Source organism: Natrix helvetica, assembly GCF_964273705.1.
Source record: "Natrix helvetica genome assembly, chromosome: 1".
Lineage (NCBI taxonomy): Eukaryota > Metazoa > Chordata > Lepidosauria > Squamata > Natricidae > Natrix > Natrix helvetica.
The window spans coordinates 218,165,439-218,192,798 of NC_138548.1; the positions used below are offsets into that span (position 1 = coordinate 218,165,439).

General features: G+C 42.5%; 2 protein-coding genes across 6 annotated transcripts in view; one reads left to right on the top strand and one right to left on the bottom strand.

Moving 5' to 3' along the window:
- Nucleotides 1-974: 974 nt before the first annotated feature.
- Nucleotides 975-16,392, top strand: DDX23 (DEAD-box helicase 23). 4 transcript variants are annotated; one of them, XM_081939732.1, is made up of 17 exons: nt 975-1,114; nt 2,324-2,532; nt 2,991-3,101; nt 4,359-4,455; nt 5,061-5,126; nt 5,422-5,560; nt 5,677-5,810; nt 6,583-6,695; nt 7,796-7,939; nt 8,906-9,131; nt 9,434-9,579; nt 10,692-10,869; nt 11,463-11,705; nt 12,114-12,265; nt 13,839-13,947; nt 14,398-14,572; nt 15,471-16,392. In XM_081939732.1, the coding sequence occupies exons 2-17, from the start codon at nt 2,324-2,326 to the stop codon at nt 15,692-15,694; spliced, it is 2,466 nt and encodes an 821-aa protein (XP_081795858.1). In that variant the 5' UTR covers nt 975-1,114; the 3' UTR covers nt 15,695-16,392. The 4 variants fall into 4 exon arrangements, with proteins under 4 accessions (XP_081795858.1, XP_081795857.1, XP_081795856.1 ...); XM_081939731.1 differs by having other exon boundaries at nt 1,014-1,147; XM_081939730.1 differs by lacking the exon at nt 975-1,114 and adding an exon at nt 1,154-1,293.
- A 1,280-nt stretch (nt 16,393-17,672) lies between these two features.
- The window catches only part of CACNB3 (calcium voltage-gated channel auxiliary subunit beta 3), a 52,560-nt gene continuing 42,872 nt past the window's right edge, over nt 17,673-27,360 (bottom strand). For both annotated transcript variants that reach the window (XM_081939735.1, XM_081939734.1), the window contains exons 10-13: nt 24,833-24,984; nt 22,886-22,981; nt 22,222-22,380; nt 17,673-20,989 (exon numbers count right to left, since the gene is read on the bottom strand). In XM_081939735.1, the coding sequence (XP_081795861.1) occupies nt 20,675-20,989; nt 22,222-22,380; nt 22,886-22,981; nt 24,833-24,984 (722 nt within the window). In that variant the 3' untranslated portion in view covers nt 17,673-20,674. The remainder of the gene's footprint in view (nt 20,990-22,221; nt 22,381-22,885; nt 22,982-24,832; nt 24,985-27,360) is intronic.

The following is a 27,360-nucleotide window of genomic DNA, read 5'->3' on the forward strand; positions in this document are numbered from 1 at the left end:
CCTTTGAAATATAGAGATTTCTTTTAAGAAATGAGTTTGGAGAAACAAAGAGGTTCAGAAGAGGAAGTACAGTGAAGTTAAGGGGACCTATTGTTTCTGGGTATACGACAAATATAAGGAATGACAGGAAGACAGGGGAATTAGAATCTAAAGAGGAAGCTGAAATATCAACGCTGAGATAACTAGATGCTACTTTGTAACCAAAAGAAAAACGGAATTGATTGGTAAACAAAGCGGATATGGATCAAACTCGTACGAGTTTGATCCATATCCGCTTTGTTTACCAATCAATTCCGTTTTTCTTTTGGTTACAAAGTAGCATCTAGTTATCTCAGCGTTGATATTTCAGCTTCCTCTTTAGATTCTAATTCCCCTGTCTTCCTGTCATTCCTTATATTTGTCGTATACCCAGAAACAATAGGTCCCCTTAACTTCACTGTACTTCCTCTTCTGAACCTCTTTGTTTCTCCAAACTCATTTCTTAAAAGAAATCTCTATATTTCAAAGGTTCTTCAAGCGAATAATCAGGTTTACTATTGTTCCCCAAGGGGCAGAAAATGTATAAATGTAACGTAAATTGACATATCCAGGCTAGTTGAGCGGTTTCCTTTTTCGTGACCTGTTCAGCTAGGACTCCCAAAACTGGCCTGCAAAAATCTGGAGATTTACTAGAGGGAAAAAAAACCTTCTATAACGCATTGCGGTCGCCTAAATTTCTACTGCCCTACATCCGGCCAGTCAATTCTCATCAGCCTCACCGGTTCCCATGCGGAAAAGCCACCTCCTGCATGAATAAAAAAACAACAACCGTGAGAGTAAACGCTCAGGCGTCTGCGCGGAACAACGTATCTCCCTACGGGCACGTCTCTTCCTCCTTTTTCATACAAAGGCCTTCTGGGAACTGTAGTTCGCCAAACCTCAAAAGCTGATTTGGTGTGGTGCATGCTGGGACGTTAACCTTTTTCGTGATGCCTCTTAGGAGTTGTAGTTTCAACGCAGTGCCAGAAGATAGCTCATTAGGCTGGGATGGACTCGCTTTCCCATCATGCTGCCTGGCAAGAGGCTACGGGGACAGGAATGAGGTTGGCTAAAATGGCGGGGCTATAGAAACGCTGTGAGTATTTACCGACGGCGAGAAACGTTACAGGTGAATTAGATTTCTTTTTCCCCCCAGGAAACTTTTGGTGTTAGAGGCTACAAGCAGAGGAGGGTTTTCAAGATCGGGAAAAGGAAGAATTGGGGATGTGGGATAGGATTACTTTGTTATTGGCGGCCAGTAGCAGCCCTATGGAAGTGAGTGCCGATTAGTCTCCCTCTTTTTGTTTTCAGTATTTCTGCAAGAGGAGAAAAAGCGAAAGGGCCATCAAGGGAGCGCAAATCTTCATTGGTTCCTTTCACTTTTTTAGCTTAACAAGCTGCTTATTGAAGTTTATTGAATGTTTGTTTCTACGGTATATGCGCAGAGTACATGGAACCATAAGCTAACGAAATGGGCCCGATTCATAAAACGGGCTAATCCACCCACTCCTACAAACCTAAGAAGGTTGATGCTAGACGAATTTATGCTGAATTTGTAGCATTAACCTCACTCTGTAAATAATTATTTGTGTGTGTGTCTGTATGTATATATGCTGGTCTTGTTGTATTCGGGTCTTTTTCCTTGTAAGATTGAGATTGTCTTGGCAACGTTTCGGCGAGGTCTCACTCACCATCTTCAGGCTGGTGCTTTGGGCTTAAAGTGTGATCGGAGCTGCCATCCCTCTACAAAACTTGGTGGGGGTGTGTGGAGTGCTGGCCCCTTTCAGCAAGTGGATTGATTGGATGTGTGGCTGTTGTTGGTAGATTGGTGCTAATTGGTGCTGGCTGTGTGTCTGTTGTTGTTTTGTGTTGTAACTGCCTGGGTGGTGGGTGGGGCTCGTTTGTTGACCAGGGCTGGTTTCCAGATGTCTGGTAGGCGAGATATATCGTCACGTTTATTCATGTTGTAGGGGTGTTTCTCTATTTTGATAGCTTCCATAATGATTCTCTTGTTGAAGTGTTCAGTTTTGGAGATTAATCTGGTTCCTTCAAAATTAATTTAATGTCCTGTAGCTTTAAGGTGCTGGAAAAGGGAGGAAGTTTTTTTTTTTTTCCTTACTGCATTCTTGTGTTCTGCGATGCATGCATTTATTCTCCTGTTCGTTTGTCCTATGTATGTTGCAGGGCAGATTTTGCATGGTATTTTGTAGACTCCTTGGTTTTCTAGCTGGATTTTGTCTTTGGGGTTTCTTAAGGCTATTTTTTGGTCAGTGTTGAAGGCTGTCTTGATATTGTCTTAATCTAGATGGCTGGGGAAACCATTGAAAAGAGAGAGCGAGAGTCTTCACCAATCAAAGAAGAGCGGAGACGCTCACGGTCAGCAGAACGAGAACGTGACCGGGAGCGTGATAGAAAAGCCTCACCTGTTGCTAAGGACAGAAAACGACACCGCTCTCGTGACAGGAGGAGAGGTAGTCGATCAAGATCCCGATCTAGGTCCAAATCAACTGAGAGGTAATTTGCATCATTATATTGAGAAGTAGCTTTTTCAGGGATAATTGGGATAATTTGACTTGATTCATTTTGAATGATAACACAACAGTAAAAGAAGTAGTTTACTTCTTTTACTTCTTTTTCTTTTTTACTTTAATTTGCCAAATAAGTGTGACTTTTATGTCCATTGTCAAATTAAGTTCGATCAAATTATAGAAATTGACATCATGTGTGCATGTATTATAGATTTGTTGACAATTTCTGTGTTCTGTTTTTCTGTTTCCTCCTGTGTAAATTCAACAACTATATTTCAGCAGAAGTTGGTTTGGTGGGTATGAGAAGATGATAGAGAAGGTTGTTTTCTGAATTTGATGTGTTTGAATGGTAAATAAACTCCATGATTGTTAGTAAAGATGACTGTGAAGTTCTGGAGCTACGTGTATTTAGAGGCACTCTTCTTGCAAATCACTTGTTTGTAGAGAACGGCGATATAAAGAGAGGGAAAGAGACAAAGAACGAGAACGCAATAAGAAAGATCGAGATCGTGATAAAGATGGGCATCGAAGAGACAAAGACCGAAAACGATCCAGGTAAAACATTTCTTTCTTTGACAGAAAGAAAGAAGCTGCTTCCAAGAATCTCGTTGCAGTAATTCTAGAGGGATGCTTAGTGTGATGCAACAATATTGAGAAGCCTAGAGATAACCATCACTGGTTTACAAGAATTAAGAAATCAAATATATTTCATTCAAGATTTAAGAGACAACACTAGCTAAAATTGTATTCCAGCTATAATGATAGAAGTAGAAAATTTGTTGCTGGCTCCTCACTATTCAGAAATCAACTGTTAAGTGGACCAATGTTTCTTGCTGAATTATTTTTTTTAAAAAAATACCAGTACTGGTCTTTGAGTACATATATTTTGCATAGGACACTGAAATGCATTTTTCTTGTCTTGGCCCAAGGTTTGCATTTAAAGTGAAGTCGTAATTGATAAATACACTTAGGAAATCTGTGGAGTATATTTTAATAGTTTGGTCACATAATTTTGTTTGCTATATGCTTCATTTACTGACATGGTGTTAAATTCTTTCCAATTTTGTGAGGGTCTCTAAACCCTCCAATAAAGATAAGTAATAAACTCTCCAACTGCAGCTTTGGGAAAGGACTAAACATATTTTCATTCTTGATATTTTCTAGTAGATGAGCATTTGGAATATTTGGAAATTGAGATTATATTTTACAAGTTATATGGAGAGAGAGGGAGGGAGAGAGAAAGAGAGAGAAAACACACACACACACACACACACACACACGAGTTTTCAAGACTTTTTTTTCAGTTTGAGAAAGGGCCTTGTGATTTACTTTATTACTTTTCTTCAATGTTTTTTGAAGTCCAGTGTCAAAAAGAAAGCCTAGCGCTGATAGCTAGAGAGAAGCATGGGCCTGATTGTTCTATTATACCTGGTTTTTAAGATATAGTGAATGTCTTCAAAACCCAATTTCTGAACCTGCAGTAATTATTTCCAGTTTCCAATATTGAGAGAAAGTGAAAGACATTTATGTTATTATTTTTAAAATATCTCTGAAAATTTCTCAATGCAGTTGGAATTGCTGATTTGGTTTTGAATTATGGCAGTAATTTTGGATTACTTAAGAATCCTAGCTTTGGAGGGGATCAGTCTTGTGCTCTGTGATATCAGAAACAGAATGATATTCTTCCCAAGGCAGAGAGAGGCCTAAAATTCACATATTTTTTGTTTTATCAGTGCCAGACAAAATGTATGGATTCTGACTGCAGCGGAGCAAAGTTGCTTCTCTCTTGATTCTTTTCTCTCTCTGCTTCAGGAGCACTTCCCCAAGTCGGAACAAAGATTCCAAATCAAGGAAAGATAGAGACTCTCGCAAAGATGAAGATGATGATTCGCTGTCCAAGAAGGAAAAGGTACTGCATGCATCTTCTTGATCGTTCAGAATAATGGTCAAGTATGCATTCTGATGTTAGAATAATTCTTTTCGATGATCTGCTTAAAAAGAATATATAGGTAGTCCTCAACTTACGATCGCAATTCAGACCAAAATTCATGTTGCTAAGTGAAATGGTTGTTAAGAGAATTTTCAATACACCCCATTTTATGACCTTTCTTGCCACAGTTGTTAAGTGAATCACTGCAGTTGTTAATAACATGATTGTTAGGTCAATCTGGCTTCCCCATTGATTTTGCTTGTCAGAAACTCGTAAAGGTGATCCCAGGTCACTGCAGCCATCATAAATATGAACCAGTTGCCAAGCATCTGATTTTTGGGGATGCTGCAACGGTCATAAGTGTGAAAACAGTCATAAGTTACTTTTTTCAGTGCCATTGTAACTTTTGACGGTCAATAAATGAACTGTTCAAAGTCGAGGGCTACCTATGGTTTTCAAATTTTTCTTTTCTCAATTTTGTGGGCTTCTCTTGTCCTGTCCAGATCCACTTAGCTTTTATAATAGTGGGATCTCTTTTTAGTGATCTTTCTCGGTACTTTAATGAGTGCCTGTATTGTTCACAGGCTCAGCCACTTTCTCTGGAGGAGCTGCTGGCCAAGAAGAAAGCTGAAGAAGAGGCTGAAGCTAAGGTTAGTCCAAGGAGCATCTCTCCACTTTCTCTGCTTCCAGATATCAATTAACTTTTGGAAGGCCTATTGGAAGACATATTGGATTCTAGCAGTCTACTGCAGACTTGTCTGATGTGATATTTACATCAGGGAAAATGATGGGGGTGGGGAGTTGCATTCCTAAAGAGCACCAACTTAGAAAAAAACAGATGGTAGCAGTCTAGATGTGTCTCAATCTTATTTCGTGGTGTTTGTTTTTTTCTTCAACAAAAGGATGTTTCTTTGCATTCATTTCTTTGCTTGTGATTCGTTGCAGCCCAAGTTCCTTTCTAAGGCAGAGCGGGAGGCTGAGGCCATAAAGCGTCGGCAGCAGGAAGTGGAGGAACGACAGCGGTTCCTGGAAGACGAGAGAAAAAAGAGAAAGCAATTCCAAGAAATGGGAAGAAAAATGCTAGGTATATTTTTTTCCCCTTGGGTGTTGGATAATTCCTCAATGCGTTATATGCTTGGAATTCGTTTCTCTGATACTGTATTAATTTTTTGAAAATCTTATTATTTGCCTTACTTGCAGAAGACCCTCAGGAGAGAGAGAGGCGTGAGCGCAGGGAGCGCATGGAACGAGAGACCAATGGCAATGAAGACGAGGAAGGACGGCAAAAAATCCGGGAGGAGAAAGACAAGACCAAGGAGCTGCATGCCATCAAAGTAATGCTTGCCAACTTGGGCGATTGCAGCCGTTGTTCAAAAGGGAATAGGGTTCAGTAGAACATCTTTAAATTCAATTGGTTCTGAGCAGTTCTTTCCAACCATCACCTATTGGAAGCATACAAAACAGAAATTGTTTGATCCTGTTAGCTATATTATTTATAGAGAAAATAGGATAGGCATGGAATGTTAAAATGTTTCCTGACTTTTGGCTTCTAAAATCCCTTCTTCTTATATGTACTGTATATGAGTCCAAGATAAACACAGCTTAAAGATGATCTCTAGATGAGTAAAACTGATTGATAAACGGTTTGAATTGTGAATCAGGAAATCTCAGTTTTGCACACTGCCACTAGGTGTCCCAAAGATGCTTTTCAAAGACAACTGAACTTTCTTTTTTCTTTTTTTTCCTTGAAGATGTTTGGCTTCTCATCCAAGAAACTTCTTCAGTTGTGACTAAATGGTGGGGAATGGAAGGATTGCATATAAATCTCTCCATTCCACACCATTCAGGAACAAAACCTCTTCAAGGAAAAAACAAAGGCCAGTTGCCTTTTAAAAAGCACCTTTGGGACAACTGACCTAGGTGACAGAACCTCCATAAATATTCTGCCACTAGGTGTCCTTATTCAGGTTTATTATGCTCTCATTTCCAACCATCATCTATTGGAAGCATACAAAACAGAAATTGTTTGATCCTGTTAGCTATATTATTTATAGAGAAAATAGGAAAGGATCAAAATGGAATGTTAAAATGTTTCATCCCTGCCAGGAGCGATATTTGGGTGGGATCAAGAAGCGGAGGCGCACTCGACATTTGAACGACCGCAAATTTGTCTTTGAGTGGGATGCTTCAGAAGATACTTCCATTGACTACAATCCTTTGTGAGTAATTCTTCAAGGAGAGCTTCAGTATGTAGCATGCTGCTTCATAATACAGATTGGCCTCAGCTCAGCTCTTGAGTGGAGAAGTGTTTGTACCTGCTTTCTTTCTTCTGGGAAGAATGCAATGAAGAGAACGTGGAAAAGCATTTGGGTGTGATGCAAAAGAACAAGGACAGTCTTACCCTCTGTGAGGAAGGGATGAATAAGAAAGTCTTAAGGATTTATTAGGTGGTTCGCAAATATTTAGAATTTCCCATTGATATAAATTGTGCAAGTTAAGTAGTCGGTGCAAAATTGCTTTATTTGTCTACTTGAGCCCACAGGCCACTTGCATTTGATTGTTAATCTCGTTCCCAAGCCCAGATGCACATGTCTCTCCCAGGTACCCAAAGAAGCCAGGAGGAGCATACACATAAACAAAAGGTGGCAGAGCTTCTATAGTAGAACCAGCCATGTTGTCAGATTTGACAAGCTCAAAAGAATTGGAGGTTGAAGTGCAAGATGTTACCTCACTCAACCCACTTGGCTCTGCCCAGCTGGCACTCAAAATATGCATGCAGCCTGGATAAATATTTAGTATGCAGAAGAAACAGCACAAAGTTAGAGAGCCGAGGTGGCACAGTAGTTAGAGTGCAGTACTGCAGGCTACTTCAGCTGACTGCTAGCTGCAGTTCGGCAGTTCAAATCTCACCGGCTCAAGGTTGACTCCGCCTTCCATCCTTCCGAGGTGGGTAAAGTGAGGATCCAGATTGTTGGGGGCAATAGGTTGACTCTGTAAACCGCTTAGAGAGGGAGGTAAAAGCACTATGAAGCAGTATATAAGTGTTATTGCTAAGTGCTATTGTAAGATAGTTTGGTAGAGATTCAAGTAGCAAATTGGCATTTGTACAACACGTGCATAGAAGGCAGTGGCCACCAAAAGAGAGCATTTTCCATCATTGAAACTGCCTATACGTTTTGTGTAGCTCAGGGATGCAATTTTGTTCCACAGTTTAACCAAAACTTCAAATTAGAGGGTTCCAACTTTCCAAAAACTTCTAAAAAGAGTAAGAGCTTACACGTTAAGACGCATGACGGCTTGTTGATATATTCTTCGACAGGTACAAGGAGCGACACCAGGTTCAGCTGTTGGGGCGTGGTTTCATTGCTGGCATTGACTTGAAACAGCAGAAGCGGGAACAGTCACGTTTCTATGGAGACCTGATGGAGAAGCGGCGAACACTGGAAGAGAAGGAGCAAGAAGAGTAGGTTTCATGCTGGGTTGGCGAAAGATGTTGGGAATTGAAAGGATGAAGACAAGAATCCTCTCTGTATGAGTGATAATGGCTTATGCTTCAGCACTTTCATTGGATCCTGGTGTTCAAATGGAGGTGGTAAATGCACTATAGTCCAACATTTCCCCAAATATTACGGTAGCAATAAGTGGTGATGAAGTTACTTAGTATTAAAAAAAAATAGAACTTGGGCTAAGGGAGAGAATTAAGAAGATCAAACAGCTTTTCTTTTTCTGCCACAGTTTTACAAAAAAACAACAACAACCGCAACACACACATCCCAACACCTCCAATTCATATAAGAAGCTTAGAGAAACTTGATAATGGTAATGTTATGAATTTTGTCATATACTGCTGGAATTGGTTGGTTGCTGGAATTGGTTGGTTGCTGGAATTGGTTGGTTGCTGGAATTGGATATATCTAGTTTAATGAAAAGAAGGACTCGGGGTGACATAATAGCAGTGTTCCAATATCTCAGGGGCTGCCACAAAGAAGAGCCAGTCAAACTATTCTCCAAGGCACCCAAGGGTAGAACAAGAAGCAATGGGTGGAAACTAATCAAGGAAAGAAGCAATCTAGAACTAAGGAGATATTTCCTGACAGTTAGAACAATTAATCAGTGGAACAGCTTGCCTCCAGAAGTTGTGAATGCCCCAACACTGGAGGTTTTTAAGAAGATGTTGGCTAACCATTTGTCTGAAGTGGTATAGGGTTTCTTGCCTGAGCAGGTGGTTGGACTAGAAGACCTCCAAGGTCCCTTCCAACTCTGTTATTCTGTTGTTATTCTATATTGTATGCTGTATCGGCAATAAAATCCTATAGTTCTGGGAATAACCCTAACTAAAGAAAGTTTTCTCCATAAGTAATTTTGTATTTTTCTTGGATAAATGTTCCCTTCTTGCCTGATTTCTTGATTCAACATCCTCTCTTGCCAGGGCACGTTTGCGCAAGCTACGTAAAAAGGAGGCTAAGCAGCGATGGGACGACCGGCACTGGTCTCAAAAGAAACTTGAAGAAATGACGGACAGGGACTGGCGTATCTTCCGCGAAGATTACAGCATCACCACCAAGGGAGGCAAGATTCCAAATCCCATTCGTTCCTGGAAAGACTCCTCATTGCCTCCTCACATCTTGGAGGTTATTGACAAATGTGGCTATAAGGTGAGAGACTGTTTGGTTTGTGAGGCTGATGGGGCTCTTTGTTTATTGTAATGATGTTAATTTAAAACTAGAATCTGCATAGGATATTATTTACTGTCAGTTTTCAGTAGTTTAGCCTTGCCACTGCAGATGGACATTGAATCCAAGGCACTTAATTCAGAAGTAGGATGATAGTGGTGGTGCCAATGACAGGCACAATCGAACATTGCATTTCCTGGATTCTGTTGAGGATGCCTTGAACTTGAATGATTTCTTCTAAAAAGGTCAAATGTATTTTGACAACTCTTTCTTGTTTTGCCCAGGAACCTACTCCTATCCAGCGTCAAGCCATCCCTATTGGTTTGCAGAATCGTGATATCATTGGTGTAGCAGAGACTGGTAGTGGTAAAACAGCTGCCTTCCTTATTCCACTTCTGGTTTGGATCACCACTCTGCCTAAGATTGATAGGTGAGACAGTTGGGACATCTTTCTAAAGGAGGAGAAAAATCACTGGAGGAGGTTGGAGATTGGGCACACAGTAAATATTAAGGGGTTGATAGTTGTCCTGTACATCAACTACTGACATTAAACAATGTTCTATTGGCCATTCTAGGAAAACTCAAATCATTTCCTTGAATTTTTAGCTCTGTGTTGTGGCAAAATAGAGAATTGCACTAAGGGATTCAGTGCTGTAAAAATGTTTTATGTAGGAATAAAGCTTTCTCCACAATTAAGTGACTCTTCTCAGATTATAGGGTAGATAAGTGATGGTGAACCTTTTTCTTACGGTGTGCCAAAAAACCTCCGAAGGCTTTCCTGAAGCTTGGGGAGGGCGAAAAACGGCCTCCCCAGGCCCTCTGGAAGAGTGAAAAATCAGCTGGCTGGTATGTGCATGCACACTGGAGCCGACAGCTGGCGTGCCACCAAATAGGGCTCCATGTGCCACAGGTGGCACATGTGCCATAGGTTCTCCATTATGGGGATAGAATGTGCAGGAGCAGGACTACAGTCGCAATTTGATGTAGAAGTTAAGATTTGGTCAGTCAAAAGATAAAATCTAATCCAGCATTAAGGTTGCCAGTAGAAATCAGCAAGATGCTTTGGGGAAGCTCACAAACAAGGCATGTTAGATATAAACCAGATTGCAGTTCATAAATAATCCCCTACTCCTTCCCCCCCTCCCCTTCACTGCAGTGATCTTATTAGAGTTCCTGTTTTATATGGTTCACCAACTGGACACCATCTGGATATGTAGATTTCTGTACATTTGGAAGAAGCCCTAATTGGACATTGGAATTAATCTACGTAAAAAACTGCATGACTACATCCAACAATTGCCACTAGATACAGCAGATTAGAAATAATCTGGTCCAGTGGGAGCCCATTAAATTTGATAATCCAGTACCCTAGGAAATCCTTTGTTAAAGTAGGAGTGGACAGGACAAGAAATGTGTTTTTAATATGTTTCAAGATGATTCCGCTGGATCTAGATTGCAAAGACATTGTGTTAAAAAAAAACGTACATTTTCACAGTTCAATTGTACATTACCATTCAGCTTGCCCCTTTTTCTCCGTTGCAGGATCGAGGAATCCGATCAAGGTCCCTATGCTATCATCTTAGCTCCCACTCGTGAGTTGGCTCAGCAAATTGAGGAAGAAACCATTAAGTTTGGAAAGCCCCTGGGCATCCGCACTGTGGCTGTTATCGGTGGCATCTCACGTGAGGACCAAGGCTTCCGCCTCCGCATGGGTTGCGAGGTGCGCTTGCAGTCATAAAATTCATCACATTTTCTGGTCACAAGTGCTTGCCTTGTAGATTGGAAAAGTGCACCCTATAAAAGATAAATGGCAACTATGCATAGTTTAATACGGTATTCCCTTCACTCCCCAGCCTGGCTCAATGTCCTAACTCAGGGGTCAGCAACCCATGGCTCTGGGGCTGCATGTGGCTCTTTCATCCCTCTGATGTGGCTCCCTGTCGCCAATCAGCACCACAATTTTGAGAGGAGCTTCCTGTTGGGGGATGGGAGGCAGGGCATGCCAGGAAGAGACTCTATGGAAGGGTCAGCTCCACAATTGATAGGGCTTTCGGTTAGGACAGGTAGAGGAAAAAGAATGCAGCGCTAGGAGGAGACTATGATGGGGAAACCGGACTTCTGGTCAGCTCCAGAATTGAACGGGGGGCTTCCGGTTAGGACCTTTGTGGCTCTTTGAGTGTTCAAGGTTGCCGACCAAACCAAACTCTCAGAAGTATGTTGCTTCCAGAAGTTGCTGGAGGAGAGAAGGGAAGGATTGATTTTGGCCTTGAGTGTCAGGGTAGACATAAGTACCTTTCTCCCTCTGAATTCCAGATTGTGATTGCCACACCTGGCCGATTGATTGATGTGTTGGAGAATCGCTACCTGGTGCTGAGCCGTTGCACCTATGTGGTATTGGATGAGGCCGACCGTATGATTGACATGGGTTTTGAACCTGATGTGCAAAAGATTCTGGAGCACATGCCTGTTACTAACCAGAAACCAGATACTGATGAGGCTGAGGACCCAGAAAAGATGCTGGCTAACTTTGAATCCGGCAAGCATAAATACCGACAGGTTGGTGGCACTTGAATGTCTTGTTATCAGCTCTGGGTATTTTTTAAAGCAGTTTAAACTGAGTTCTATTGTTTGACCCAGAATTCCGCCTCTAAATCTCACATGATCAGCTTTCAGATGTAAATGAGAGATTAAAATGAGTTTTCTTCTGGCTGGGAGTTGAATGGTCATGGCAATTATGGGGTGGGGGGGGATTGTAATTGCATGTTACGATGCTCTGGACTTTTGGTTCACTTGAGAATTCAAATGTCTTCGTAGAAAGGAAAAAGACTCTCAATAGGGAAAAAAGAGCTCAAAGGTGGGGGTTTTTTTAAGAAAAGGTTTTTGTTCTGTGGAATAAGCAGAACCAAGTAAGAATCTTCGTGCGTATTATTTCTTTCTCTCTTTGTCTGTCTGCTTCCATGATAGACTGTGATGTTCACAGCAACCATGCCACCTGCCGTGGAACGTCTGGCACGCAGTTACTTGCGCCGGCCAGCTGTGGTTTACATTGGCTCAGCTGGCAAGCCACATGAGCGTGTGGAGCAAAAGGTCTTTCTCACGTCGGAATCAGAGAAGAGGTAAATATTAGGATGGGAGGTGAAGGACGGGAACTTGAGATATAAATTTTCCAGAAATTTTGTTCTGTTTCTTTCTTTTTTTCTTCTAAGAAAATGATGAGACTTAGGGAAAAATTGAAATATATCCAACATTCATTTCTGCCACCCTTTATTAAACTAAATTTGATTTCCTATTTTAAGAACTTAAGAACTACTTAAGCAAGGACTACCTGTAATGCAGTTTAAGAACTTTTACAACTAGGCCTTGCTTAATAACCACAATTGGGGCCATAATCTCAGTCATTGAGCAAAATGATTGTTAAGCGAGACGTCTACATGACTGCTTTGTTCAATTATTGCAATCCTGGCACTCCCCAGTTTTGGTCATTAAGCAGTCTCCTGGGTCATTTAATGAATGGTGCAAAAAGAGCTGCCTGCCAAAGGATTTCAGCTCCACGTGATGATGAAATCCTCCCAGCAAGCAGCCCTTGCGCTCTCCAACATTCCTGCAGCCTGCCAAAGGATTTCAGTTTGTGCATGGCAGGGAAATTCTTCAGTGAGCTACCGGAACGGAGATGAAATCTTTAGGATTTCAGCTCAGTACCTGCCATCCCTTCCTTCCCTCTGCTTGCAACCTCCCTTGCCATTGATTTTCTGGGGAAGCTGGCAGAAAAGATAGCAGATGGTGATCCCTTGATCATGGGGTGCTTGGCAACTAATCATAAATGCGAATAGATTGGTGAGCCTTGAGCTCGTCATCACATGACTGCAAGGGGCGGGTGTGCACAATATTTTGCAATAGTGAGAAGTGCTTTACAAGCCCTAAGGCACTCTTTCTGAAGCCATCTTTAATTCAAATGTTTGTTAAGAGAGTATTATCGATATGGATAATTTGGTTTACTCATACACTTACAATTTATATATTTAGTCAATAGAAAGCTAATTAGTTTGGACACTTACTGCAATTTACTAGTCAAGTCTACTTACAATGTTTTTTAAAATTGATTTACTTCCTCTGGGGCTGGTTCAGAGGACACCCACTGATCTCTGCTTCAACAGTAAACATGCCCATGAGCACTATACCTTCTTGAGTGAAAGTCCCCATGCCCTGCCCCTCTTAGGGGGGGCAGAAATGCATCTTTCTCGTTCATTGGAGAGCTGCCCCGTGCTGCTTATCCTTCGCTTACCTGGCATGCATTGCTCTGGTGTTTTAGACAAAAATCTCCCCGTTACAAATTAAAATGTTTTGATGAAGTAACACGTAGCAACAGGCGAGTACTTTGTCGTTAATTGCCTTGGGGTTTTTCTTCTTGTCTGCTTTTCTTGTCTCTATTTGAAATGAACGATGTGGGCAGATTCCAAGGCAGGGTTATGTCTGTGGTGTTCTTGCATGACAGGGCATTAAACTATTCCTGAAATGGTGGCCCAGGGATGAAAAAGGCTTCAGCATACTGTGATGTACATGTAGTACTAGAGCAGAAAGCTAGAATGCAGCAGGACATTTTGGTTTAAAATGTAATAACTTTCCAGTCTCCACTGAAAGATCCTTACTTCCTGTTTATTCCTTACCATTTCTCCCCTTTCACTTACACAGAAAGAAACTGTTGGCTATTTTGGAGCAAGGCTTTGATCCGCCTATTATCATCTTTGTCAATCAGAAGAAGGGCTGTGATGTATTGGCCAAATCTTTGGAGAAAATGGGGGTGAGTCACGATCCTATTTAGAGTTACAGAATTGCAAATGTTTGTTGAGATCAAGGCTTGTTAGGGTTAACCAGGGGCCATTTTTTGCGGCATCCAGGCTCCCAGAATGGAATCTCTCCTTATCTTTTGGACAATGTGTAGTTCTCTCTCCAATATTCTCTTGGAGTCCACTGTTGAGCAAGTAGCTTGTAAAATGTATTCATCTGGGAACTTTGTTCCTAGAAGAGGACTGTCTCTGCTGACTGCCAATTATTTTTATGCATAAAGTAACTTGCAAGATACCGCCAGAATTGTATGAAAATTGGTAGAGCTAATTCTGCTGCACCCCCCTTTCAAATATATCTGTGCCTTTGAAATAATCAATATTTGTTCCTGCTCACTTCTCTTCAGCACCACCCCTGCTACAACAGTTGGACTTTTCTTAATATATCGTTCTCCTTGTCTCTACAGTACAATGCTTGCACCCTTCATGGTGGGAAAGGTCAGGAGCAGCGTGAATTTGCCCTCTCCAATTTGAAGGCCGGTGCCAAGGACATTTTGGTGGCCACAGATGTAGCCGGTCGTGGTATTGACATTCATGATGTGTCCATGGTGGTGAATTACGATATGGCTAAAAACATAGAAGGTGAGCTATCCTTTTATTTGTCCTTTCCTTTTGAGTTGCCCCAGCTGTGGAATGTTCGATAGTTCTTTTCTCTGAATTTGGAAATTTGCAAGAACTAGTGTTTGTGAGCATGTGTGAATACCAGTTAAGCAGGGGGAGTGGAATATTAGAGGATATGTCCTCAGCTAATCTCATAGAGATGTGGATTCTCCTAGCAACAGATTGCTGATGGCAAATTGTGGCAAAATAAATATGCCACAAAATATGTAATTTAGATCTTCTTCCAGTTGCCTTCTTACAAAGCAGAACTACTCGGCACCTTGTCTTACAGGCTAGTCCCAGGATTGTTGAAATAACATATGGAAAGTACTCTGAGCCTTGAAATGCTCTATCCGTTGCTTATTGCTCTCTTAAACGTTACGCTATTCTTAAGGGATAGCCATACAGTTCTCCAGAGTCCTGTAGGTCAGAGGTCTCCAATCTCTGGGCTGTGTTTGCAACCAAGTTGTGCAAATGGTAGGCAAACACGCACATGCACGTCCCCACAGCGAGCAGTGGGCGAGCACATGCACACATGCAGTTAAAAACGCTATACAAGCTGAGAGAGAAGGAGGGGGGAGAGAGAGAGAGAGAGAGAGAGAGGTAAATCCTAGAGATGCAGGAAATGCATCACAAAACAATGGAGATGAATGCTAGAAAAAAATAAAGCTGCATGCAAGGCAGACATAACACCAAAACAGACATAACACATGTAACAACACTTGCCAGCCGCTCGCACAGAACCATCACCTCACCTCCCATCCCCACCACCTGCCCGCAAGGCCGGAAAGGTTGGGGAACTCTGTGCTAGGATTCCAAATTGCATCTGATGTACCAGCAGTGCCTGTGCCTTGACAATTCAATTCCTTCTTTGTTGCAGATTATATCCACCGCATTGGCCGAACAGGACGAGCTGGGAAAAGTGGCGTTGCTATTTCTTTTGTCACCAAAGAGGACTCTGCTGTCTTCTATGACCTTAAGCAAGCTATCCTTGAGAGTCCAGTGTCTTCGTGTCCCCCAGAACTGGCCAACCATCCAGATGCCCAACACAAACCAGGAACCATCCTCACTAAGAAGCGTCGGGAGGAGACTATCTTTGCCTAAGTGTGTAGTTAGCCTACAAACAGCCCTCCCCACCCCCTTGTATTATAAGCAGGCCACCCTTTGACCTCCATTTGAGGCCTAGGCAATGACACAGGGTAAAAGCATAGTGGCTGTTCTAGTCTTTAACAGTGAAGTTTCATTTTCTCATTTTCTGTGAATGTAAATACACTTCACCCTCTCTATATGATAACCCTGCATTGAATTGAAGACTGAACAATGGGAACATTTCTCCAAGAGAATAAGGTGTCATCTTTCAAATCCTGATCTCCACAGATCCTTTTAATGTTCTTCTTCTGGAAGATGTTGTCTATATAAAACTTGTATTTCTTTTTCTTGTGGTGGTTGAGAATGGCTAGCAATCTTGACTTTCTGATTTGATATTTCCAAACATATTTGAAGGGGGGGGGGGGTTTCCAGTTATCGATTTCTACATTTGCCATCTTCTCCATAAATCAGACAAGGACTTTTTGAGCTTGGCCCAATGAAGAGGGGAATTCTGTTTGTGATCACTTCTCTAGACTCTTTTCCTGCTCTAGTGAGGATTTCGCCCCATTTCTAATCTTATGTTAATGCTTCAATGCAATTGTGTTTTTGTTTTCTCTAGACTGCCCCCCCCCTTAAAAAGGGCAGGTAATGTACAGAAAGAGACTTTTTTTCAATGACCTGAAAAAAATTACTATAAATCCATATGAAACATTGTTCTGCCTGTTTATTCTTGGTTTTTCACAAGTAGAAATATGTACGTTGTAAAGACCTATGATACTGCTGCCATAGCTGTACTGCTGTTGTTCTTTTGGAATGAAGCGGTTCTGCTAAAAGGACTACCAATTAGAACTAAGAATTGGTTGGTTGCTTAATGCTGTGCTGTTTTATGTTATATGTGAATGAGAAACAGCGGCACTGCTTGTAGCAAAATAATACTTAAATTGAGAAGTCTGGAGAAATCAAGGAAAGGCCTTGTTTCCTGAAAAGTCAATAATTTCCTCTGCAGTAGTTTGCTATAGTTTTCTTCTGAGGTAAGTTGCAAATTGAATTTGGGAGGGAAAAAATTCCTTTGACCAAAATAGCTACGTTTGACATCAGTTTCAAAAGTCTCAGGAAAAAGCGCCAGCAGTTGAGACAAATGTTTGGGTTCTCTTTTGTTTACAAAATGTCGCATTATTACAATAAACTAGTGTTAATATTATACCCGCAGTTTGAGGGTGAAGGTTTTCAACTGTGCCATAAATTGTATTAGTGCTACTATAGAGTCTCCTGTTTATGTGCAGTTTCATACTCTTAAGGTGATATTCCTGGCTGTTCATCAACTCAATAGCACAAGCTTGAGAAACTTCTGGAAAAAGCTTCTTGCACTGAATCTCAAACTGTGCAAAATTGCACAACCTGATACATAAATGTCTATGCTTATGAACATGATGTTTCTCAATTTTCATCCCCAATATATTTATTTATTTAGTTAATTATATTCCCATCTTTATTATTTTTACAAATAACTCAAAACGACAAACATTTTCAACACACCTTTCCTCCTGTTTTCCCCGAAACAACCCTGTGAGGTGGGTTGGGTTGGGACACAATGACTTTCCCACGGGCACCCCATGGGCTTCCCTGGCTATGGTGGGACTAGAACTAGAATAGGATGATGCAAAGGGGAGATATTTGTTAAGCAACAGTGCAGTCTAAAATGAGCTTATCTTGTTGCAACTGATTGGTTGTTTAGGTTTGTACTTTAAAGCAGAGGTCTCCAACCTTGGCAACTTTAAGGCTACCCCAAGTTTCCAAGGTTAGAGATACCTGCTTTAAAGGCAATTCATATTCATACCCCCCCCCAAAAAAAAATTAACCAAATTTTCAGTCGGAATTCCTGTAAAAATATGGCTTTTCAGACTACCTTGAACTGCAACAAGATAGATTTCCAGACCATAGCTTTTAAAAACATTTCTCGAAAGCCAAAAATAGTGAGCCATTCTATAGGTACCCACTCCTCAAAACAGTAATGTTCAAAGTGAGACTCGTCAAAATGCATTTTGTGAATGGAAACGTGCAGCCCTTCAGAAGATGACCTCTGACAGACAGCTAGGGAAAAGTGGGTGCCAGGCTAGGTTTGTTCTACTGTATCTGAAAGTTAGAATTGATGCATAGGGAGCAAGCAGAAATGCTACCTATATGGTGTACATTGCACACGTACGTGAGTATTGGTTAATAGACAGACATCTGACATTTTAATTAAAAGGCAATTTCAGTGTTTCGGTTGTTATCTGAGGGAAGGTTAAATGCCACTCAATCTGCAACTTTCCTAGGTTGAATGCAATTGATGGGTAAACCCATCAAGAGCTTGACAATGGCTGCCCATTCATTGACCTACCTGCTCAAATGCCATTTGAACTAACCAGTACTTGTTTCAACTGGCTACCGTATTTCAACCTTTGCCACTTTAACATGAAAGCTGCTTATGCCTGAACTCTTGAGACAATTAATTATACTGTTAATGTGTGGCTTATGTATCCCATGTAATTGCCATTGATTTTCCCCAAGGAACTCTGAGAATTGTAGCCTAAGGTCTACAAGTTAGAGGAGTCCAAGCCTTACTCCTACCCCAGAAGAGAGTAACTCTGGAGCCGACTGAAAATTGTGATAGATCAATTCTGAACACTCAAGTCATGGGGATATCTGTTCATCCCAACGTTTGGCTCAAGAATCACCCTGAGTTTAGTGTTGCCTCAGGGAATGGTGCCATGAACACCAACCAAAACACCACCTTGTGTTTTGTCCTTCAAACCCTCCGTTCCAATGTCCTTGCAGCTGTACTCAAAATAACAACCACTCAGCCACATGTTATAAATAGCAAATGCTTGTTGTTTCAAAGGGCTTACAAGTTGTGGGGGAAATAAGTGCTCTCTACAAAAGAAGAGTAACAAAGCTGTTGCAGCAGCCCATCAAACAACCACTACCGCAGGGATAGAAACATTTCCCCGTCCTCAAACCACCTAAGCCACAAAAAGAGGGAAGAGCATTTCCCCTTTGGCTCTGGACCATCCAGGGGTACGACAGACACTCAACACAACTCCCAATGCTAGTGGGCAATATTTACAGGCTGATTTTTCTGGTAGCTGTACGTGCTATTTGAAAGGAAGGGGCTGCCACCCACTGCCCCGAGAATGGAATAGGGGAATGGAAGAGCAAGGTTTGCGCATTAGAAAAAAGCAGGAAGTAGGATGGGTATAGCCCTGGGCCACTTCCACAAGATGGAAGCCCCAAAGTGCTGAGGGTAGGAGTCACCATGAAAGAGCAGGGCCCACCGATACACTCGGCACCTCATCTTCCTTCCACTTCCCGCAACACAAGTGGCATGTGGAAGATCAAGGTTGCATGCAATTAGCAAGGAATTTTGGAACAAGTGAGGAGGATACAGATTCAAGCATCTCATACTGCGGCTTTAAAAATGTCTTCCCACTAGTCCTCGAACAGAAGTGACTGTGCAGGAGATGGCCTAGCAGAGCAAGAGGAACAAGGCTGAGCGTTGGGGTTGGGGTTCCGAGGAAATAAGGGTTTCAAGGATTTCACTCTATTGGGGATGGAATAGAAGGCCAGCAAGAGTTAGAAAGGCCTAATTAAACCCTTCTCCACTGGCTATTATTTTTGTGCAAAATTACTTTCTCTGCCGAAGATTCCCCCACCCCACCCCCACCCTTTGGGTCTAAAACTCTGTCTAGAAAAGGCAGCCAGTTGTCTGGGATATATTGAACATAGAATACTTTGGGGCTACTCTACCAAATGATCCTTGAGGCTTTATTACATGTGTTAGTACAGTTTGCATCTCGGCTTCCTTAGAATCAATAACTTGCTTCAAGGCCATAGGAATTACATAAAAGAATATGAAAACTACGAAAATCTTGGGTAAATCTGAAGCATTTTTTTTTCTTTTTGTATCTGGACCTACCCATCTATCAATAATTGCAAGGGCAACAGAAGATGGAAGCTGTGTAGCCCTCTCAGTGATAGTCTTGAATACCACCGCCACACAGATTATTATTTTTTTGGCCTTGTGATTCTTGGATTATATCCAAATTAGCAGCAGATAATTTATCAATAATCTCTTGGGTGACCCGGCCATAGTGGAATGGTCTTTCATCATCTCGACTTTAAACGAAACTAAAATCTCCCCTAATGCAGAACATTCAAATGTCAGGGAGCATTTTAGTTCTACCTTCTTCCTGATGTGTTACTTTTTCTGTGCAGGCTGAAATAGTGTGGCTCAGTTTCACCTGCTGATTTATTGCACATGGTTCACCAAAGCATTTGCACAAAAACGGTTGCCAATGCTGTGAAGATGATGCCCTGTAACTGAACCAGCATTCATATCAATTTCTAGAGTGTATCACTCTTAATTAGCAATCTTGGTTTATCTACACACCAATCTCAATTTCCGGACAGATCTTGGGACATGTGCACACAGGTCTAAACCTTATAGCAAGGCAAAAAGTGAGGCTCTGGGTCTCTCGCTTGGAAGAAGTAAACTCATCCTAAGGTCTCTACATGCCTGTCATACTTTCTCCCATGTAATCTTCGGCTCTGATCTCCTGCTCAGTTAAAAATGGAGCTACAGCCAGCTTCTCTCATGGAAAAAATTTATTCCTCTGAGATGCAGAAGCCCAATCAAGCTCCTAGGCTCCACACCCCTCCCAAAACAGAATGTGAGGTGAAGGATGTGAAGTTTACCCTGCAAGATACTATCATGGCCTACGTAATGCAAAGTGAAGGAGGGCCAGACAAATCACCCAGCCTCTTTTAGGCAGCCATGGCTATGTCTGGGCTTCCCTAGATAGCACCTGTGTATTGGGGCAGGGCCTGCACTCTGTGGGGGGTTAGCTACAAAGGGAAACAGACAAAGGCTTGAGATCAGGCAATTAACTCAGTTTGGGAGATGGCAAAGACAGCAGCAGCCGTGTCTTGTGTCCCTGGAGGCCTGGCTAGGAAGTTTCAATAACTATCTTTGGCCCAGGGCCGGTTGCGTTGCCAGTTCCTGTCATTGTGATTGTGCTCAGAGTCGCGCTCCAGAAGACGGTCCTGCGAGTCATGGCCGTTGGTGCTGCGGAGGCCACTGTTGTGGTTGCGGTGAGGCTGGTACAGGTCAGTGTAGGCGTCGGAGTATTCATCCTCCAGGTGCCGGGAGCTGCACTGAGAGGACGCCGTCCATGTCTTGCGCGAGGCGTCGCTCACTTCGTCAGATTGCATCAAGCTGTCGTGCTCCACCGGGGAGCGCTCACTCTCATGCTCGCCCATCGGGGCCTGGCTCTGCGGGAAGGAAGGGCAGAAGGAAGTTGTTAGCAAGCCTTCTGCTGCCTTGGTGCTCTCCCAACATGACAGGTTGGAATTCAGCCCTTAATTTGCTCCATCCAAGAGCTTCCATATGACTAGATTTAGGATCCCCAATCCATCTGCAGCAGGGGTGGGGAACGATGGCCCCTTTATGACCTGTGGACCTGGACTCTCAGAATTCTTGAATTCCATGCTGGCTCTGTTCATTGCACTTATACTTTCACCAAAAATATTGAAACCTTGGAAATGGAGCAGAAATAAGTTCTACTAGTGCCCTGCAATGTATTGATTTGCACAGGATAGGTTCATATATTCTGTTTCCAATTACAGTATTTATGATCAAGAAATGGATTAGGACTGATTCCTTTGCTTCACTACTAATTAATCAAAGTTTTAATCAAATCAATCAGCTAGAAGAAACAGAATAAATTTTCTTATATTTCTTCATGAGTTAAATGAGGCTGTTTGTTGTTGGTTTTCTTTAGCTGTTTAGGTAGTCTTTGATTTACAAGCATTCATTTAGTGACTCTACATGGTTACAATTGGGCTTTAAAAAGTGACGTATAACTGATCCTCGCACTTACAACCATTGCAGTGTCCCCATGATCAAAATACTAGCACCATTTGCAAGATTCCTAGCCAACTTCCAACATCTGGAGGAAGCCAGATTCTCTTAACAACCATGTGATTCACTTAACGACAGTGATTTGTTTAACAACTGAAGCAAAAAGAGGTTACAAAATTGGTCCGGATTCATTTAACAATCACCTTGTTTAGCAACAGAAGTTTTGGTCCCAAATGCGCTCATAAGTCAATAACAACCTGTATATTGGTCTCTTCATCTTCACCCAAAGTTAGCTTTTTGGAATGAGGTGCAGCTATTGAAGATTCTCTAAGAGAATAACTCAAAGACAGAAAACCTCTGCCAGTCAAAATATTTTTGGGCACAAAGAATGACCACTGGTAATATTGGCAATGGCTAGTGGCATCTGGAATCCAATACCTGGTGGGGCCAAGGTTTACTGCCGAATTTGAGGGTTAGTTTGGGAGCAACGTAATAGCAATTCCCAATGGTTGGAGATAACAAGGGTAGCCTACTGCTTTTGGAGTACCCCAATGAGCTTCAAAACATCTGTCACAGTCACTGCTAGAAACTGGATGTTGTACTAGAGAGTCTTCAGTTGGGGCAAGAAGGCAATTTGTTATACCTGCAGGCCAGGAATGGCAGTGGAAGGAGTCAGGAGGTTTTGGCTCCCAAGGCCTTGTGCAGGGTGGTGGGTTGCTCGCCAGTATACCTCCAAATACTCAGACAGATGTTCACAAGCATCCTCCAGCTGGTTCTCATCTAGGATCACATCAAAGAGTTCCTTGGGGAGAACAAAAGCAAAGATAAAAAAGAAGAGGACGGAGCAAGACTTACATACTGCACTGCAATCTGTCCTTGCTGTACAGCTAGTCCTCAACTTAAGACCAGTCACTTAGCAACTGTTTAAAAAGCAACAGACCCCCACCCAAAAGGTACTTACAACCCGGTGGTGAAGTTCTGATGGCTGCCCTCCCCTGCAGTCAGGGGTAGGATTTGGAAGTTCTCCAAACTGGCCATAAACGTTAGCTACAGGTTCTCCCGAACCGGGACAAACCCGTAGCAGCTCACCCCTGGGTTTGTGGGGAAAAAAATCTGTGCATGTCCAAAAACAAACTGATTCTAGAATGTAACTTTATATCAGTCTCTTTAAGAAAGGAGCAGGGTATCAGTAGAGAAGGGCAGCCTGAGAAATTTATTTCACTCATGCCACCAAAGTGGACCCAAGCAGAGCCAGGACAAGGAAGAGATGGGAGATGAATCAAAAACATCATGCATAAAAGACTCACCGGAGGACACTGGACAAGCTTGTCAGCAGCCATCATTTGCACATTGAGATGCTTCACCTGTGATTTCCCTCTGGATTTAATAAGGCGTTGCAACACCTTCCACAGAAAAAGGAGAAGATACAGGCAAAGAGTTCAAAGTCGCCATACAAAATCTAGAGCTACTGTCATGTCTTAGTAACAGATTTGGGTTAAGAATTAGAATACATCTGGAACACCCTTACTCAAAAGTCCGTGGGTTAATTAAAGTAGGTTAATTAACTCTCAAGAATGGTCTTGGCTTGCTTAACTTGGGATTCCTTAACCCCAACATCTGGCAGGTGCCTCCATTGGGAAGAACTCATCTAGAGCTATTGCTGTACATAAGTAAGACAGTTGCCGAGGAATGAATTTTGGCTTTCCAGCTAGGAACATTCATTCAAAAACATTCCATTCCTTTTCTCAGCCTTGGCCAACCGAGAAAATTACAGATCTGCTGAGCTCTGCTGCTAACAGCCTAACTCCAATGTGGCCCTTAGCCCCTTTTCCTTGGTCCACAGAAGATCAAATGTCCCTCTGTACAAATATGAATATTGGTGTGACAATTTTCAGCTATTCTGAGGCAGGAGACGTGTGAAAACAGGCACACAGCCAATATGTTTTGGCTAAAATAACTTGAAAAACAAAGACACATCTCCAAAGTCTGTTTCTCAAGCAAAACTCTTGTCCATACCCCTTTGAATCATTCCCTCGTGTATTGTACTGTGTTTTCCCGAAAATAAGACAGGGTCTTATTTTCTTTTGACCCACGAAATAAGCGCTTGGCCTTATTTTCTGGGAGATCTTAATTGTTTTTGAGGTGCAGGAGGCGGCGAGTGTAGTCACCTCATGGCTGATGCTGCGTTGCAATACGTTCGGGAAGGGCTTATTTTGGGAGGAGGGCTTATTTTAGTGCATGTGCTCAAAAGCCCGATTGGGCTTATTATCTGGGGAGGTCTGATTTTAAGGGAAACAGGGTAGATGCAACTGCTCCTAATTACGACAAGTAGCCCATAGTCAGCCAAAGGTTGAATGGCCTTATTGGAAATGAACATGGGCTTCCTAAGGAAGGCAGAGGGTTCTCTTGATTGATGTGGCTCCTTCTTCTGATAGGGTAGCTTTCTAGCCCACCCTCCTATCAGGCCCATGTCTATGGAGATTCTCAATCATCCAGGTCATCATTGTGACAAAGGTGCTTTTAACAACATTAGTGACTAGTAGTCCCAAAGGTGCTTTTTCCAAAAGGCAGCTGGACTTTCTAAAAATAAAAAAGAAGAAGCAACTTTGGGACTATCTGGCTGTTCACTCAGAGATCAAGGCTGGCATCGCTCTGCCTCTTCTCTCATCTGGAAAACAACCATTTCCAATCAAATGTCCTTAAAAAGAAAATGGCAGGGCAATCCGGGTCACCCTGCTACAAGCAGCTTTAGCATAAAATCCTGAAGACTGCGCTGTATTTTTCCATCACCATCTGCTATGGAACATGCACCTGGAATCTTGTCTTTTAAAGCAGAGAATGGAAGAATGGAAGGCAAAATTCACAGAAGGCTTGGGAGGGGTGTCTCTAGACAAAGACATAGATAAGATGGTCCTTTAATAAGCTTCAGAAATGCAGCTAAACCCAGAGAGAAGAATGGAATTTGTTTAGGAAGGCAAAGAAAGGAGTGGGATAGGGGTATCCTCCCTCCCTCCCCCCCCCCCCCACTCTCTCTGATTGTTCTGACTTGCTAACTTTATTTGGATAGCAACTGTTTTGTTCCCCTGTTGCGAGGGCTGTTGTAAAGGTTATTAAATAAGGCTTAGATCTTTGTAATCTGGGAGAATCACCAGGGAACACACCACAAGGAGGCAGCAGGAAGCAACCCTGGGAAGACTGGTGTTGGGTGGGAGCAAAGCTGCCAGCTGGGTGTAATCCCCGTATTCCCAGCTCACCTTTGGGGAAGAAACTTTGACATAGACAACGATGGGAGCCAGAGAGGTTTTGGCCAGCTGGGCTGGGTGGTTGATGGTGTCTGCATCCAGCACTACCAGTTGCAAGGACTTGGCCAATTCAAAGATCCGCTCAATCTCGCTCTGGACTTCAGCTGTAAAAGCAACAGAAGGACCGTGAGTTGGACATCCTTCTCCCCAAGAGGAAATGCCATTTTCTCAGCTTCTTTTCCTCTGTAAATCTCAGATACAGTTAATCCTTGATTTATGACTACAACTGGGGCTTGAGTTTCCACTACTCGGCAACACCGTTGTTATAAGCGAGTCTTGCCGATTTTGCAATTTTTTCCGCCAGGGTTGTTAAGCAAATCACTGCAGTTGTTAAGTGAATATCAGGGTTGTTAAATGAATTTGGCTTCTCCCACTGACTCCGCTTGTCAGAAGCCTGCTGGGAAGATTGCAAATGGTGATCACGTGATCCCGGGACACCGCAGCCATTGTAAATACATGCCAGTTGCCAAGCGTCCAAATCATGGGAAAGCTGCAATAATCGTAAGAGCAAGGATTGATTGTAAGTCACTATTTTGAGTGCTGCTGTTATTGTTAACGTTGAACACATGGTGAACAAATGGTTGTAAGTCAAGGACAACTTGTATCTCGTGCGTTTCTCACCTCCAATGATTCCCTTCCTCTTCCTCCTCCTGTAGTAAAAGACAAGGCTTTTACTACACACTGGGAAACCATCTTCCCTAGGAGAAGTCCCAAAGAGGGACACCCACTTGCAGTCACAAAAGCTGCCATGCTGAGGTGACATAAAGCGGAAGCCTCTTCCCTTGGCTTTAATGGGAAATCAGCCCATCAGGCTTTGCTCTCTGCTTGTACATTAACCATCCCCTCCCTCCCTCCCTGGTGTGCACCAAATCGGCTCCCATGGGTTCTAGCCTGCTGTCCTGCCAGTCATGATGCCCACTCAGGCAGCATTATTGATCCCGGAGCAGCTACACAGGCAGTGAGTACTCAGCGCCAGGGGGGCTTGGTCAACAGATCTCTGTCCAAAGATTATTCGCTCCCTTGTCCTGTCCTGATGGAATGTTAACCTCTCCCTCTCATGCACATGGCTTCTGCGATGGTTAGAGCTGGTTTTGGGCACCCTTCTAATCTGGGGGGTTCTCCTTCATACTCCCCATAGTCACCCGCCTTGTATTTCGGGGCAAAGGGAGAAGGACCCCTCATGCTTCCTATTCTCTTCCAGTTTGATGATGAACTTCTCTGATCTCCAAACTGACAAGAGTCGTGGTGGCACAGTGGTTAGAGTGCAGTACTGCAGGCTACTTCTGCTGACTGCCAGTTGCTAGCAGTTCAACAGTTCGATCCTCACCAGCTCAAGGTTGACTCAACCTTCCATCCTTCCGAGGTGGGTAAAATGAAGGCCCAAATTGTTGAGGGCAATAGGTTGACTCTGTAAAACTGCTTAGAGAGGGCTGTAAAGTCCTGTAAAGTGGTATATGTCTAAGTGCTATTGCTAGTGCTAAGTGCTAACCCCAGAATCCCAGTTTTTTACTCTACCTCCCCTTGCGGAGACTGAGAGAGGAAGCAGGTCTCGCCCATTTCTCTGCCGATAAAACAGCCACGTTCAGCTCTTAAGCCGTTTGGATCCACCAAGTCAGAATAAGAACCTTGTGGCTAAGAATTTGTATTCAAGTTTGCTTTCTTTTCTGTCTACCCTTCCCATCGTTTTCCCCCTCTCCTTTTGTGAAAAATTGACTTTATGATCAGGATTGTCAGGAGCTTAAATTCCCATTTAAAACTAATATCAGATGAATCTAATGAATATCTCTGAGTCACACGGAAATGTTAAAGGCACATAATATGAATTTTTAATCACTTACCAATTCTGAGGTAAAAGCTGATTAAAGTATGGGACATGGCTCATAAATTTATTTTGACTAATATGATAATATTATCTGGGAGAGGCAGGTAGGATTACCAATAAGACACTTTATGATGGAGGCCTGTTGCTGACCATTTGCCAAATTCCATTACTGGTGCTGCTGCTTCCTAGTAGCTCACAATTGCAACTTTAAAGGTTATAAATTAAACCCAATCAAAATTCCTCCTTAAATAAGTCAGTTAAGAATTTACAATCAATTTGAACTGATTCCAAGACAGAGGCCACTCACCAAACGGGCAGGAATTATAAAACTATAAGTGAGTGAGTGAGTTCACACATCAGACTAAGTTATAATGTGGTTTTTTTTCTAGGCTGCATAAACAGAGGGATAGAATCAAGATCACATGAGGTGTTAATACCACTTTATAATGCCTTGGTAAGGCCACACTTGGAATACTGCATCCAGTTTTGGTCGCCACGATGTAGAAAAGATGTGGAGACTCTAGAAAGAGTGCAGAGAAGAGCAACAAAGATGATTAGGGGACTGGAGGCTAAAGCATATGAAGAACGGTTGCAGGAACTGGGTATGTCTAGTTTAATAGAAAGAAGGACTAGGGGAGACATGATAGCAATGTTCAAT

Excerpts from the sequence above, each read along its gene's own strand:
- DDX23 (XM_081939730.1), top strand. The coding sequence starts at position 1,243 with ATGTGGGATAGGATTACTTTGTTATTGGCGGCCAGTAGCAGCCCTATG. Across the intron at positions 5,127-5,421 it reads AAGAAGAGGCTGAAGCTAAG|CCCAAGTTCCTTTCTAAGGC; the intron begins GTTAGTCCAAGG and ends GATTCGTTGCAG. Across the intron at positions 5,561-5,676 it reads AATGGGAAGAAAAATGCTAG|AAGACCCTCAGGAGAGAGAG; the intron begins GTATATTTTTTT and ends CCTTACTTGCAG.